At 43.0% G+C, this 16,839-nt stretch overlaps 2 protein-coding genes across 6 annotated transcripts in view; one reads left to right on the top strand and one right to left on the bottom strand.

Annotated features, from left to right (window-relative positions):
- Positions 1-12,139, bottom strand: part of LOC109932096 (zinc finger protein 84-like) — a 46,377-nt gene extending 34,238 nt beyond the window's left edge. The window contains exons 1-2 of the mRNA XM_048619539.1: positions 11,104-12,139; positions 6,393-6,405 (exon numbers count right to left, since the gene is read on the bottom strand). Coding sequence (XP_048475496.1) covers positions 6,393-6,405; positions 11,104-12,018 — 928 coding nt within the window. The 5' untranslated portion in view covers positions 12,019-12,139. The remainder of the gene's footprint in view (positions 1-6,392; positions 6,406-11,103) is intronic.
- LOC109932105 (gastrula zinc finger protein XlCGF8.2DB-like) overlaps positions 1-16,839 on the top strand; it is a 64,865-nt gene that overhangs the window by 19,777 nt on the left and 28,249 nt on the right. The window lies entirely within an intron of this gene.

The raw sequence follows: 16,839 nt of genomic DNA on the forward strand, positions 1-16,839 counted from the left end.
CCCTTCTTCAGAAAATTTTCTGAAGAAGGGTCTAGGCCTGAAACGTCAGCCTTCCTGCTCCTCTGATGCTGCTTGGCCTGCTGTGTTCGTCCAGCTCTACACCTTGTTATCTCAGATTCTCCAGCATCTGCAGTTCCTACTATCTCCAAATGAATTCTTCCAGTTCCTGCCTATTTCTATTGTAATTAACCTTCTCCAATTTAGAACTTTCACCTGAGGACCATTCTTAGCTTATCCATAAGTATCTTAAATCTTATGGAATTATGGTCACTGGAACTTTGATCACCTGGCTAGGCTCATTCTCCAATACAAAGTCTAGTATTGCCCCTTCACTCATTGGACTATTTACATATTATTTAAAGAAACCTTCCTGGATGCACCTAACAAATTCTGTCCCATCGAAGCCCCTTGAACTAAGGGACACCCAGTCAATGTTAGGGAAATTAAAATCATCCATTACAACAACTCTGTTGTTTTTACATCATTCCTTGATCTGCTTACATATCTGTTCATCTATTTCTGGCTTGCTATTGGGCAGCCTTTAGTATAACACCATCATAGTGACTTTACCTTTCTTATTCCCGAGTTCTACCCATATTGCCTCACTGGATGAGCCCTCCAAGATGTCGTCTCTTAGTGCAGCTGTGACATTCACCCTAATCAGTAATGCAAATCCTCCATGTCTTTTACATTGAACTGCCAGTCTTGTTCTTCTCTAAACCAAATTTCTGTAATGGCTACACCTTAATAGTTCCACGTACGAATCCAAGCTCTAAGCTTATCTGTCTTACCTGTTATACTCGTGGCATTGAAATAAACATAATTCAGACTACCAGTCCCAATTTGTTAATTAACCTGGCCCTGCCTGTTCTTCCTATTGGATTTACTTGACTAACCTCTACCTTCTCCTCAACCACTCCATTTGGTGACCTACTGCTGATTCCCATGCACCTGCCACATTAGTTTAAAACCTCCCTGTAAGGATACTGCTGCCCCTCCTGCTTAGACATCCATCTTGTACAGATCCCTCCTGTCTAGAAGAGATCCCAATGATCCAGATATCTTACTCCACCTCTTTAGCCACATATTCAACTGTATTATTTTCCTATTTCCAGCCTCACAAGCATATGGCACAGGGAGTAATCCCAAGATTCCAACCCTACAGGTCCTGTTTTTCAACTTTCTAAGTCCCTAAATTCTGTTTGCAGGGCCTCATTTCTTATTTCTGCCCATGACATTAGTACCAATATGGACCATGACCTCTGGCTTGTCACTGTTCCCCTTTAGAATATCTTGTGCCCGCGCAGAGAAATCCTTGGTCCTAGCACAAGGAAGGCAACACAGCGTCCTGGAGTCATGCTTGTGACCACAGAAATGCCCATACCCCTGACTTTAGGGTTGCCTATGACTATCGCTGACCTACACTTTGACCCTGCTGCTGTACAATAGCCAATTGTGGTGCCACTGACTTGTCCACTGCTGTTGCCTTCCCCTGAGAGGCTATGCCTCCCAACAGTATCCAAAACGGTACACTTGTTTGACAGGAGAATAACCACAGGGCACTCCTGCACTGCCTAACTTCTGGTCTCCCATCTATCTGTTTGAACCTTTGATGTAACCACATTCCTGAAACTCCTATCTATAAAACTTTCTGCATCCTATCTGGTTCTCAGTGAGTATAATTGATGCTCCAATTGAACCATGTGGTTTGGGAGAGCTGCAGGTGGACACTTCCTGCAGACATAGTTGTCAGGGATATTTGACTTCTCCCTGATCTCCCACATCTCATAGGAGAAGCATACCACTCCGCTAACTGCCACTACTATCACTCTAGTGACTACGGAATCAAAAAAAAACTTTGCCTAATTTAATTCTGCTAGCCCTACTCAGCAAAACTCGACACTCACCAAAACCTGCCCTTTTACCTCTCTGCTAAGTTGCCGCTGTTTCTAAGATAGAACTTTTGGTTGTAACAGCCTTTCTCTCTGTCTCTCTCATTTTCTTTCGAAGAAAGAGGGAAACACTACAATGATGTAATTTTTGGGGTTTCACCATTCTTTGACACAGAGTGGTGATGTTTAGGATCACGTGAGGAAGCAGCTCTCAGACAATGGTCAACGGAAGCCGGAACTCTCTCCTGTAAAATCCTGCTGAATTTGGGCTGTCAAATGAAAATAACAAAAATAGAGACTGACACCTTTTGTAAGGTGAGGGTTAGTAGGTTGACAGAACCAACCCATATTGATGAAGTGAAGATACAGACTACAGGTAATCCATTTAAATGGCAGGACAGGCTTGAGAGGAGAATAGCAGGTATATGAGACTTTATTCGGATTGGCTCATGTTGTGGAACACCCTATTTACCCTCCTCCATCAGAGCCCCTTCAAAATGAAAGCTTAGAATAGTATGAAAAAGAGTTTGCACTGTGTTTTGATCTCTGTCAGTTATAATTTACAAGCATTCCAATTCGATTCCTTCCTTTAATCCTGCCCAGGAGCAATGGTAATAACTTTTGTCGAGTTGGTGGTTAAGCGGAGTGCTAAGTCAGTTCCCCAGTCACCTGGAAAGACTCCAAATTTGTGGCATCTTTGTTCAAGCAGCAGGTAAAAGCAGAATGTCTGAGTAATTGGAGCAGTGTCTTAGACACATTTAAACAGCAACCACAATAAAACAATTTCAATGAATCGCTGAACTAACAGAACAGAGGTCAATGAGTTTCAAAGCAAATTTCACTTCAACAAATCAAGCTTTATATTCGGAAAATGTTTCAGGGATGTGCTGTGTCCATTGTTGTGCAATTTCCATTACCAAGTGTGAGAAATAAAACACCATGAGGTTTAAACCTACAGTTCTGTGTAGGCACTTAGGTCAGTTCATTACAGTAAATTTTTAAAACAATCATCCCAAAATTTTATTAATTACATTACAACTGCCCAATTTTATATTTCAAAAATTTTAGTTGATTCAAGTTGGTCTTGCTAAAGCAAAATGACAGTGAGTTTAGTAAGGAATTTTTCCAAAAATGGCGATTTCTTTCCACTCATTGAACAGTTAAAGTGGTCTTTATTAAATAGCAAGAGCAGAAATCACTGTCTGACAGCCCCTCCTCACATTAACGGTGAACCTGAATTTTACAGATTTTGTCAATGAAGTTCAGCTCCAAAGTTAGTTGAGGCTGTCCACTTCTGATTGTTGTCTGAGTTACAGGCAAAATGTTCACAAGATAAATATTAGATGGATTAATTGGCAGGATAACAAGAAAAAGACTCTGTGACTTTCTTTTTGAGATATTACACAAAAACCTGGAACAGGAAACAATGCAGTTTCTTATTAGCTTTATTTAGTTCATCATTCACTGATTGGATTAATGATCCCAGCTGGTGGTAATACCAGATAAGTCATATCCCACAGTGACAACTGAATTGATAGATTACAAGTTTAAACATTTATCATTGGTTACCATAGCTGTATAGACACAGTGTGTGGTTCACTGGTAGTATAAATATCTCTGAGCCTGGAGGACCAGGTTCAAGTCCCATCTTCTCTAGAGATGTGTTGTAATATTTCGAAACAGGCTGATTTTAAAAAAAACAGACAGAGCGTGTGGCAGCACGCACAGGCCACAAGTGATCTTTTCAAAAGAACACAAGATTGTTCCACAAAAAGAGGAGGGGGAGAAAACAAAAATAGCCGTACATTGAAATGTTTAGAAAGCTCAACATAAAAAGCAAAACATACTTGCAGCCTATTTCCAGCAATATCCCTGACTGTCACTCAGTGAAATATCACTTTTCTCTCAACTCTGTTTTCTGATCTGATTCTTTCCAGTTCTCCTCCTGGGACCACTAAAGATGATTTTATGAGTTTCCAAGTCTGCTGACAAGAATCCTTTTTAATTCTGAGGGCCTGAACATCTTTTCAGCTCTGAAAACTTGGGTACAAACATTTCCAGATTAGAGGCTTCATGAACAAACTCTTCCACTGTGATGAAACTGTTGCCCTGAACTGAAAACTTCATTCTTCTGCTCCAGAGTAACAACTAAACTCATAGCTTTGGATCTGCTTTTTCTCTGTGCGTTAAAATCAGTAGTATATACACTTTATCCATTTACACCAAACGTGTCCTGTGAGACACTTGATTAAATCGCATTTGTTATGAAAATTTTGTCTTTAGTTCACTGTTCCAAATAACAACTCTTGTAAAAAAAGAATGACCATCACAGAACTGAAACTAAAACTCACCTATCTCCACCTTAAAAAAAACCAGAGGAAAACCAGTCTTAGTTAGATGTTCATGGGATACGAGTGTCATTGCCATTACCTACAGTTGCTTGCCATCTCAACCTGCCCTTGAATTACTTGCTAGGCACTTTCAGAGGACATTTAAGAGTCAAACACATACCTGTAAGTCTCCAGAAACACACAAGCCAGATCAGATAAGGATGACAGATTTCTTTTCCTAACATTTTATTCAGTCAGCTATTCAGTTGTTCATCTTGCTGAAACACAAGTAAGATTACAATGGGCTATGACCATTCACCTACTATGCATGTGTGAATTCATTCACTTAGTTAGTCCATCTATTGAGACATAAGCAACTTCACAAGTAACTACAGAGCCAAGTGTTAGGTCTTTGTAATATCTCTGATACTACTTATTTCTTTTTGAAGCATTCTCAATCTCCACAATCCCCACTTCTAGCAATAAGCAGGAGAAGCTCCTTCAGCTTCTCTGTCACTAATGTTAAAACAGTCCTTCAGCTGCCTCTGTTGTTCCCCACAGTTCCACTAGCCACAAGGCCTCCTTAACCAAACCCAGAAGTAAGATCTTTCTGCAGTTATTGACTGCCCAGTCAGAGATCACCTTGGCCATAAGACATTTTCAGCTTCATTGGCCTTATTCCCATTAAACTGCCAAGCATCTGACTTCCCAAAGTTTACTAATATTATTATTATTGTTGATCCTCTCACTTTTCCAGTTCTAGCTCCCTATCCTTGTGCTCTACTATCATCAGCCATTATCAAAAATATAACCCTTAACCCCAGCTTCTACACAAGTTATTGCCCATCTCAGACCTCTTTCCTTGGTGTCCTTCATGGATCTATCCTTAGCCCCTCTTATTCCTCCTCTACATGCTGCCACTAGGTCACATCGTCCAAAAGCACACAGAACAGTACAGGACAGGAATGGGCCCTTTAGCCCACGACGTTGTGCCAAATTAAACTAATTCCTTCTGCCTGCCCCGGTCCATATCCCTCCATTCCTTGCATGTATGTTCGCTTTTCTGAAAGTCCCTTATACACCGCCTCTACCACCACCCCTGGCAGTGCGTTCCAGATTCCTATCACAATTTGTGCAAAAAACTCATCCCTCACATCTCCTTTGAACTTTCCCCCTCTCACCTTAAATGCATGCCCCCTAGTACCAGACATTTCAATTCTAGAGAAAAAGATTCTAACCACCAACCCTATCTAGGCATCTCATAATTTCATAGACTTCTATCAAGTCTCCCCTCAGCCTCCACTATTCCAGAGAGAACAACCCGAGTTTTAATCCAGGCAGCATCCTGGTAACTCTCTCCAAAGCCTCCACATCCTTCCTGTAATATGGCGACAGAGCTGAGCACAATATTCTAAGTGTGCCCTAATCAAAGTCTTATAAAGCTGCAACATGACATTCTTACTCTTGTACTTAATATTCTGACCAATAAAGGCAGGCAGGCCATATGCCTAATTTACCACCCTACTTGTGTGGCCACTTTCAGGGAGCTATGGACTTCACCCCCAAGATGCCTCTGTACATCAATGCTGTTCAGGGTCTTGCCACTAACTCCATACATTTCCTTACTATTTGATCTCCCAAAGTGCAGCACCTCACACTTATCCAGATTAAACTCCATCTGCCATTTCTCCACCCATATCTGCAATGCTTCTATATCCCGCTGTACCCTTTGATAACCTTCCGCAGCACACACACAATCATTTTATACACACACATATATCATGAACAGTAGAGGTCCTGGTATGGATCCCTGAGGAATCCATCAGTCATGGACTTCCAGCCAAAAGTGAACACCCTTCCACCACTACCCTCTGCCTTCTATGGGAAAGATACTTCTGAATCCACGTGGTCAAGTCACCGCAGATCCCATGCATCTTAATCTTCAGGATGAGCCTACCATGAGGGACCGTGTCGAAAGCCTTACTAAAATCCATGCAGACAACATCCACTGCCGTACCTTCATCAAGCATCATCACCTCAAAAAATTTAATCATTAGTTAAGACATGAGCTGCCCCACAGAAAGCCATGCTGACTGTCCATAATTAGGCTATGCTTTTCTAAAAGCATGTAAATCCTATCCCTAAGAATTCTCTCCAATAGCTTCCCAACCACCGATGTGAGTCTCACAGCTCTATAGTTAGATTATTCTTACTTCCTTTCCTGAATAGGACATTAGCTACTTGTCAGTCTTTTGGGTCCTCTCCAGTAGCTAGCAAGGATACAAAGATCTTCATCAAGGCCCCAGAAATCTCCTCTCTTGTCTCTCTCAATAACCTAGGGTAGATACCATCGGGCCCTGGAGACTTATCAGACAAAACACCAATTATTTCTTGATCTCAAAATGCCATAGCACAGTCGCATGCTCCACACTAATCTCGCTATGCTCCATATTCTCTCCTGGGAGAATACCAACGTAAAGTACTCATTTAGGATCTTGCCTATATCCTCTGCCTCCAAGCACAAGTTCCCTTCTTTATCATTGAATGATTCTAACTTCTCCCTAGTTATCCTCTTAGCTTTAATTTATGTACACAATGCCTTAAGATTCTCTTTAACCTTACTTGCCAAGGTCATTTCATAGCCCCTTCTTGCTCTCTTAGTTCCCTGCTTGAGTTCTTTCCTGCTTTCACTATATTCCTGGATTTTAGCTTCCTAAACATTGTATATGCTTCTTTTTCCCTTTTGACTGAATTTACAACCTCCCTCATTATCCAAGGCTCCCTTACCTTGCCATCTTTGCCCTTCCTCCTTACCAGAAAATGCCAGTCCTGAACTTTGATCAGGAGGTCATTACACAACTCCCACGTTAAATGTGGACTTGGCCAATAACAGCTCCTCCAATTAACACCCCTAGCACCTGACTAATACTGGCATAATTAGCCTTCCCCCAATTTAGTACCTTCCTGCAAGGTCCTGACTTATCCTTATTTGTAGCTATCTTAAAACTTAAGCAGTTGTGATCACGGTTTCCAAAATGCTCTCCCACTGAAAAGAAGTCACGTGGCCAGGCTTGTTAGCCAATACAGATTCCAGTATGGCCTCTCCTGCAGTTGGACTATCTACGTACTGTTTCAAGAAATCCTCGAGGATGCACTTTAACCAAGTCTGCCCCATTTAAGCCTCTTGCAGTAAAAAAGCACATGTACACTGACTATGCCCAGCTCCATAATCCACTATCCCTCTACACTCCTCCACTCTTGTTATATTTTCTTTCAGTACTGCATGAGCAGAAAATTCCTCTAATTAAAATTTGGAACAATCAGAACCATTCCATTCATTCAACATTCAAATTTCCCCTTCTGTTAAAACTGTCTGAAGCTGAATCACACTGTCCACAATATTGTTGCCATTTTTTGACCCCAAGATGACTTTGTGATCACAACTCCACACCATAATTCCAAGATAGCAGCAGAGTAGGTCTCCTGAGCCGGAGCCCAGCCACTTTTCTTTCTTCTTTTCTTTTTCCTGGCTTTTTTGTTCTCTACTTACCTTCAGGAGGCAGTTTAGGTGTGGAGGCAGCAGCTGGGGGCCCACAGCGAGACTTTGGCAGTTGGCCATGAGGTGTTTGGTGTGCCCAGGCAGAATTCTGGTGGTTGGCAGCATTGTGGAAGCAGCTGGGGGCCCGCAGCAGCAGAGGGGGACTCCGGTGGCCTGTGCAAAGTGGCTCGTGAGCAGATGGTTGTCAGCAGTGAGATGGCAACACAGATATCAGGCCCAGTGCAGGAGAGAGACTGAACTCTCGTGAGGAAAGCCCAGAATGGAGTGACTGCAGGCCCATGGCTAAAGAAGGACTGCAAATTAGAACTTTTAACTATATTTCTTATTTACTACTTTACACTGAAAACAGCTGTAATGTCGAACTTTTAACTTATTTCTTTTCTTTTTGAATTTTTACCTAAAATTTGTCCCTTGTACATGTGACACTAAAACCCAACTCATTCTAACTGATACCAGGTACTTCAGTTTCCATAAAGTCACCCCTCTCCGGCTTAGTTGCTGCTGAGCACCTCATCCAAGTCTTTAGACTTGGAGATACCAATTCAGTCCTGACCAGCCTCTCACATTCACTGCACCTTCATCTGTGATCATCCAAAACTATACTGCTTGTGTGCTTTTTGGACGCATTCTCCCAAACCCCTGCACTCACTGATCTACATTTTCTCCTAGTCAATAAGGCACTTAAGCTATCCAGCGGGTAGAGCTGGCAATTAGGAAAGCTATGTTAGCCTTTCTTGCAAGAGGATTTAATTGCATAAACCGTGCTGTGACTGCACCTGGAGTAGTTCATAGAATCCCTACAGTGTTGAAACAGGCCCTTTGGCCTGTGCAGTTTTGGTCTCATTAGCTTATGAAGGCTATCATTGCCACAGAGGGAGTGCACTAAAGCTCACCAGACTTACCTTGGATGGCAGCAGTCTGCTATGAAGGCACATTATAAAAACTGGGCCTATATTAAAATTCATAGAATTTTACAGTAGAGAAGGAGGCATCATGTCTGTACCAGCTCCCAAAAGAACTACCCAGTTAATCCCACTTTCCAGCCCTATCTCCACAGCCCTTTAACTTCATCCCTTTCAAATATATATCCAGCTCTCTTTTAGAACCGCCAATGGAATCTGCCTCCACCCTCCCAGCCAGAGCATTTCAAATCCTAACAACTCTGAGTGAAGATATTTCTTCTCAACTCATTCCTAGCTCTCTTGCTGACAGTCTTGCAGTTGCAACCCTAGATATTCACATGGTTCAAAGAATTAGAGGTGATCTCTTTGAAACTGATCAAATACTTAAAAGAATACAAAAGGCAAGTAATAGGTTTTCTGGATGGGGAGCCTGGAGCCAGAGGGCACAATTGAAAAAGAAGTGGGGAACCACCTGGTATGGTGAGGAGAAACTATTTTATGGAAATGGTTGTGAATCTTTGGAATTCTCTGTCCCAAAAGAGCTGTAGAAGCTCAGTCATCAAGTATGTTTAAAATAGAGATTGACAGACCTGCTTCTAAAAGAAAAGCACGGTTAAGGGTAGTCCAGGAAAAAGGCATTGACATGGATGATCAGTGATTGTACGGAATGCAACAGCGGGCTTGATGGGCCAAATGGTTACCTCCTGAGTATGTTTAAAATTTGATCAGATTATTCGATGGTGATTTGTTATAGACCTCCCAACCCTGAGAAGGGAATCTCCTTAATGACAACCGATTTCTATCAAACCCAGCTAGTTCTTAGTTAGGAGCTTGTTCTCCTCATTTCCTGATTACACACTGTAGCAAACTTCCTAAAGCTGTGAGAATGATCAGAATCAGAAAGACAAACTTTTAAGCTGCCCCCAAGAATGTGTGTCAAAACTTTTCTGGTTAAGTGTGGTAACTATTGACTTGATTTATCCTCTTGACTGCTGATCATCTCACACAAATCTAAATTATTGGCAAGTCGTTAATACAGATAGTTCAATTAAAAGTCCATGGATGAATTTTAAATTCTCCATTGCTGTTCATCTGCATCCATCTTCGGAAAGTTGTCTCACTGATTCTGGACTTAGTTCAACTTAATTTTGCCCTCCTAAAACTCTTTGTAAAGCCAATTGTGGATATATTTATAAGCCCTGTCACGCTCTTCCACAATTCCCAAGCTCTCTTAGGCCCTGCCTGTTTTCTCTCTTAGCAATCAGACATTTCCCGTAATATGTGAATGTCACTGTATATTCCTGGCCTCACTTAGTTAAGCACAGGTGAAGAAGTTCCCAAGGCTGTTACTGCTCAAGACTAGGAGCTCTACCACTGAGATCTCACTCCCCGAAAAAAAGGGGCTCAAAACTTATACGTTATTTAAGAGTGGTTTATTAAGAAGCAACACCTTAATGTGAGAAGCTAAACAGGACAATGACATGTGAGAATAGTATTCCAGTCCTGGAGGACAAATGGACGCATGATGCAGAATGAATGCAGGTCTCTGTAGCAGGTGGCAGTGACTCCTCTGAACAATTTACTAGTGAGCGCCAGAATGGAAGCTTGTGTTAAAGCCAGGTTGGATCACTTTGAAACACTTTCCAACAGCTTGTCTTTAAACTTTTACACGGACAGTTAATTATTAGATCTGATCATATCAGAGTCAGAAATATCTTGCTTCAGGATCTGTGCTAGAGTCACATCCTGGACAGAGAGAACAGGCCTGTCCTGCATCTGTCAGACAGTAATCTGCTATGGATTTTTTTTTTCGAAAGAGAGAGAGAGTATTTTCTATAACAAATCAATACATTTCAGAAGACTTTAATCAGGTTATTGGATGGTGATTTCTCACAGTCCATTACTCAGATCAGAATTGTTTTCATTCCTGTATCAACAGGATTTCAGTACCAGGTGAGCAGGAAAACATTGAGACTCTCTAATCTCCCCCAAATTCCATTCCCTTCCTTCTTGTGGATAATGGAGGGACTACTGCATGGAATGTGCAAGCTAGTCAGAATTGTCAGTAAGGACTCATCAGCACGTTCTCATTGGTGATGTTAATCAGTGGAATTGCTCAGACACTGAATTTTAAAATTTGCAAAGATCAATTTAGGACGAAAGCAAAAAGTTCAGAATTTTGTTATCAATTAACTTCTGGTGAAAATCCCTGAATTATGGTGAACATTCACAGACGGTGCTTTTTAAAGGGACACTGCAGCCCTGAAAATTCAGTCATTCAGATCCAGAATATTAATCTCCAGTTCCAGTTACAGGGATTATTAACATTGGCAGAAACGAAGAGCAATTGTCAGAATGAACGTGATTCATTTCTGGATGTGAGTAATAACGGAACCATATCCCTGCAGTCGCTCATGAACTCGCTGGTGTCTCCGCAGTCGAGATGAATCAATGAATCTCTTCCCACACTGAGAGCAGGTGAATGGTTTCTCCCCAGTATGAATTCGCTGGTGTACAATGAGGTAGTCAGACTGCTTGAACCTCTTTCCACAATCAGTACAACTGAAGGGCCTCTCCTCAGTGTGACCTTGCTGGTGTCGCAGCAGTGTAGCTGAACTAATGAATCCCTTCCCACACACGGAGCAGGTGAATGGCCTCTCACCAGTGTGAACTCGCTGGTGTGTCACTAGCTGGGATGGCAGAGTGAATCCCTTCCCACAGACTGAGCAGATGGATTGGCTCTCCCCCGTGTGAACTCGCTGGTGCGTTAGCAGGTGGGATTGCTGAGCAAATCCCTTCCCACACACAGTGCAGGGAAATGGTTTCTCCCCAGTGTGAAGTCGCTGATGTGTCAACAGGTGGGATGACTGAGTGAATCCCTTCCCACACACAGAGCAGGTGAATGGCCTCTCCCCAGTGTGAACTCGCTGGTGCATTACAAGGGTACCTGAACGTGTGAACCTCTTTCCACAGTCCGGGCAGCTGAATGGCTTCTCCTCAGTGTGGATTTGCTGGTGTCTCAGCAAGGTAGTTGACTGACTAAATGCCTTCCCACACACAGAACAGGCGAACGGCCTCTCCCCAGTGTGAACTCGCTGGTGTACAGTGAGTGCGCCCGAGTGCCTGAACCTCTTTCCACAGTAAGTGCAGCTGAACGGCCTCTCCTCAGCATGGACTCGCTGGTGTGTCAGCAGGTTGGATGAATCAGTGAATCCCTTCCCACACACGGAGCAGGTGAATGGCCTCTCTCCAGTGTGACTGCGACGATGTGTTTCCAGTTTTGATGGGGAAATGAATCCTTTCCCACAGTCGGCACATTTCCATGGTTTCTCCATGCTATGGATGTCCTGGTGCGTCTCTGGGTTAGATGATCAGTTGAAAGCTCGTCCACACACCAGTTTCTCAACTACGAATGGGGTGATTTTTTTTTCAGGCTGTGTAACTGTTAAAAGCTTTTACTGCAATCAGTTCACTGGAACATTCTCACTCAGGTCTGTGTGCGTGTTTGTTGGTGTTTTTCCAGTCACAACGTTAGAAAACTTTTTCCACTGATAGACCAAATGTTGAATGGGAACATTTACATCCTGATGACTCACTCAGATCTGATTCAAGTCTCCCATCAGCTAATCCTCTTTCTTTAATACACTGGAAAAGGAGTCAGCACAAAAGTCAGCATTATGAGTATAGGATAGAAATTCAGAACAGACAATTACAGTTTCTGTGGAATATTTTCCTTTCTTGTTCCCCGAAAGCTGTAAATCCCTGTTACACAGTCTTCCCTCCTTCTGCTAACATCCAAATACAGTTTTCGGTTATTCATTCTGAACTTTTTAACAAAATAATATGCATCTACAGGCAGCAAGGTGTTTGATAATCTCAGAAAGTTTTCATCACAAAACATTAATCTGATTCTCCTGGACTGGCCATACAGAACAGAAGATGTTAACCTCATGTTCATAGCTAACTGTGGACATTCATACAGTCATAGAGATGTGCAGCACGGAAACAGATCCTTTGGTCAAAATCGTCTATGCCAACCAGATATCCTAGATAAATCAGGTCCGATCTGCCAGCATTTGGCCCATATCCCTTTAAACCCTTCCCATTCATATATCCATCCAGATGCATTTTAAATGCTGTAATTGTACCAGTCTCCTCCACTGCCTCTGGCAGCTCATTCTACACACACACCGCCCTCTGCATGAAAAAGTTGCTCCTTAGATCCATTTTAAATCTTTCCCCTCTCACCTTAGACCTATGCCTTCTAGTTGTTGACTCCCCATCAAGGAGAAAAGACCTTGTCTATTTACCCTATCCATGCCCTTTGAGATTTTATAAACCTCCACAAGTTCACCCCTCAGCCTTCGATGCTCCAGGGAAAAATGGTCCAGCCTGTCCAGGCTCTCCCTATAGCTCAAACCCTCCAACACTGGCATCGTCCTTGTAAATCTTTCCTAACCCTTTCTAGTTTCACAACATCCTTCCTATAGAAGGATGACTAGAATTGAACACAGTATTCCAAAAGTAGCCTAAACAATGTCCTGTACAGGCACAATATGACCCCCAACTCCTTACCCAATGTACTGTCCAAAAAAAGCAAACATACCAAATGTCTGCTTCACTAACCTATCTACCTGTGACTCCACTTTCAAGGAACTATGAACCTGCACTCCAAGGTCTCTTTGTTCAACAACACTTCCCAGGACCTTACCATTAAGTGTATAAGTCCTGCCCTGATTTGCCTTTCCAAAATGCAGCACCTCACATTTAACTAAATTAAACTCCATCTGCCACTCCTCAGCCCACTGGCCCATCTGATCAAGATCCCATTGTACTCTGAGGTAACCTTCTTCGCTGTCCGCTATGTCTCCAATTTTGGTATCATCTGCAAACTTACTAACCACACCTCCTACGTTCACATCCAAATCGTTTGTTTAAATGACAGATCAGTGGAGCCAGCACTGATTCTTGTGGCACACAACTAGTTACAGGCCTCCAGTCTGAAAAGTAACCCTACATCAACACCCTCTGTTTTCTACCTTTAAGCCAGTTCTGTATCCAAACGGCTAGTTCTCCCTGTATTCCATGTGATCCAATCTTGCTAACCAATCTACCATGAGGAACCTTAACACCTTACTCAAGTCCACATAGATCACGTTCACCGCTCTGCCCTCATCAATCCTCCTTGTTACTTCTTCAAAAAACTTAATTTAGTGAGACATGACTTCCCACGCACAAAGCCATGTTGACTATCCCTAATTAGTCCTTGCCTTTCCAAATACATGCAAATCCTGTCCCTCAGAATTACCTCCAACAACTTGTCTACCACCAAGGTCAGGCTAAGATAACAAGGTGTAGAGCTGGATGAACACAGCAGGCCAAGCCGCATCAGAGGCTAGTTACCCTCCTCCCTCCTGCTGTGTACAACCAGCTCTACACATTGTTATCTCAGATTCTCCAGCATCTGCAGTTCCTACCATCTCTGAACCAATGTCAGGCTCACTAGTCTACAGTTCCCTGGCTTTTCTTTCCCCCCTTTCTTAAATAATGGCACCATGTTAGCCAACCTCCAGTCTTCCGACACCCTACCCGTGGCTACCGACGATACAATTATCTCAGCAAGGGACCCAGCAATCACTTCCTTAGCTTCCCACAGAGTTCTAAGGTGCACCTGATCAGGTCCCGGGGATTTATCCACCTTTATGCATTTTAAGACGTCCTGCACCTCCTCCTCTGTAATATGTCCATTTTTTCAAGATGTTGCTATCTATTTCCCCACATTCTCTATCTTCCATATCCTTCTCCATAATCCCTTTGGATTCTCCTTAACTCTACTTGCCAAGGCTATCTCACGTCCTCTTTTTGCCCTCCTGATTTCCCTCTCAAGTATACTCCTTTGTACTTTAAGGACTTACTCGATCTCCGCTGTCTATACCTGACGTATGCTTCCTTCCTTTTCTTAACCAAAACCTCAATTTCTCTAGTCATCCAGCATTCCCTACACCTGTCAGCCTTGCCCTTCATCCTAACAAGAACATACTGTCCCTGGATTCTGGTTATCACATTTTTGAAGACTTCCCATTTTCCAGCTGCCCCTTTACCTGCAAACATCCACCCCCAATCAACTTGTGAAAGTTCTTGCCTAATACATCCAATGAGCGATTGTCTATGCTTTAGCAATTCTGTGATTCACAGGGGTCATTCAGCACATTTTGTCTGCATAGTTCTCTAATTGAGCATTCTGACATTGTGCCATTCTCCTGATTTTTTCCCTATAATCTTGCACATTATTTGAATAGGAAAATCATCTAACAGCCTCAATTGAACCTGCTTAAATTACAGTTCCATGCAACACATTCCAGATCTAATCACCAGCTGTGTGAAATATCTTTCTCACATCACAATTTGCTCTTTTGTACATTATTTGAAGTCTGCACCCTTGTTCTCAATGCTTTTATTAATGAGAACAGTTTCTCACTACCTACCCAGCTCCCTCATGACTTTGAAAATTTCCATTTAACTTTCTCTATTCTATCTTCATGACCGAAATTTCTCTTACGAATGCGGTTTCTCCAAACCTTTGCTCTTCCTCTCCCAGCACAAACTAAATTAAACCTGGAATCAGCTTCAAGGTCCATTCTAGTTCCTGATTCTCTTCATGCTGATGAATTAACTTCAATTAAATAGTGGGAAGAATGAAGCCACTGCTTCCATTTTATGCTCCAATCTTCATTTACCACTCTCTCTAACAATACTCAGCCTCTGTCAGGCTGTTCAAAACCCCAGTGTGAAATTCGTTTCCAAAGAGGAGCTTCTAATCTCATATCTTTGCCATCAATAAGACCACGTTTCCATCTGTTATCTCACTCACCCTCATTCACTCCTTTGTTACCTCCAAGCTCGACTATTTCAATGGCAGTCCCCCAATGATCTTCCAGATTCCTCCTTCTGTAAACTTGAAGGCATCGCAAATTTTGCTCTGGGTGAATTGCAGTTAAGTCTCATTCCCCTGTCAAGCCCGTGCTCACTGACCGATACTAGATCTCATTGAAACAACACCGTGATTTTGAAATGCTCATCTTTATTATCAAACGGCCTCGTCCTATCTGTTACAACAAGGTGCAGATGAAGGGTCTAGGCCCGAAACGTCAGCCTTCCTGCTCCTATGATGCTGCTTGGCCTGCTGTGTTCATCCAGCTCTGCACCTTGTTGTCTCGGATTCTCCAGCATCTGCAGTTCCTACTATCTCGTCCTATCTGTTAGTTCGTCCTTACCACAGCCTCCGAAATATCTGGGTTCCTCTAATTCTGGCCTCTGACGCATTCTGAACTTTCACTGCTCCATCATTGGCGGTTCCATCTTCAGTTGCCTTGGTCCCAAGATCTGGAATTCTCTCCCTACACCTCACTTTCCTCCTTAAAACATACCTTTGTTCAAGCGTTTTGATCATCTGCCCCGATATCGCCTCATGTCGCTTTGCAACAATTTGTTTTACCTCAAAAGATGGTATAGAAATAGAAGCTGGTGTTGCTGACTGCACCCCTGGCCTTCGGCTTCACAACAATCCATTGATTGTACGCCTCTTGTTTATTGTTCCTGCGGGTTCTTCATCCGGGTTTACCAACGCACGGAAGGTGTGGACGACGCATGCGTTCTGCCGGAAAACCTAACCAACATGGTCGCGCAGGCGCCGCGGTGCCCGACATTCCGGCGGCCGCGGCGCCTGTTTTCCATACAAAACCTGCAATTGGCTTCTGAGCGGGCCAAACGTCGAAACTGGGGATTCTTATACAGGATTTCAGACTTATGCTATATATTTTTGAAAGTTCTCATTTACCTGAGCCATTGGCTCCACTCACCGGACGGCTTTTACCGCCGTAAACTTGCAGCTCAGCGCCCCGCTTCGGTCTCGTATTGCGCATGCTCACATTCAGCCCACTGATTGGCAGTAACACAGAGCCGTCGGAAGGAGGGGGCGGGGCACGACATCTGAGCTAGATTGGCTTGTCTTTCTGCCAATTGGACTGAATGTGGCGCCGGACTCAGCCCCGATCAGGATTCGAGATAACAAGGTGTAGAGCTGATGATCAGGATTCGGACCGGTTAGGTAAAAGGTTTAGAGATAGTAAGAACTGCCGATGCTGGAGAATCTGAGA

The sequence above is a fragment of the Rhincodon typus genome, chromosome 43 (genome assembly GCF_021869965.1).
Source record: "Rhincodon typus isolate 14 chromosome 43, sRhiTyp1.1, whole genome shotgun sequence".
Lineage (NCBI taxonomy): Eukaryota > Metazoa > Chordata > Chondrichthyes > Orectolobiformes > Rhincodontidae > Rhincodon > Rhincodon typus.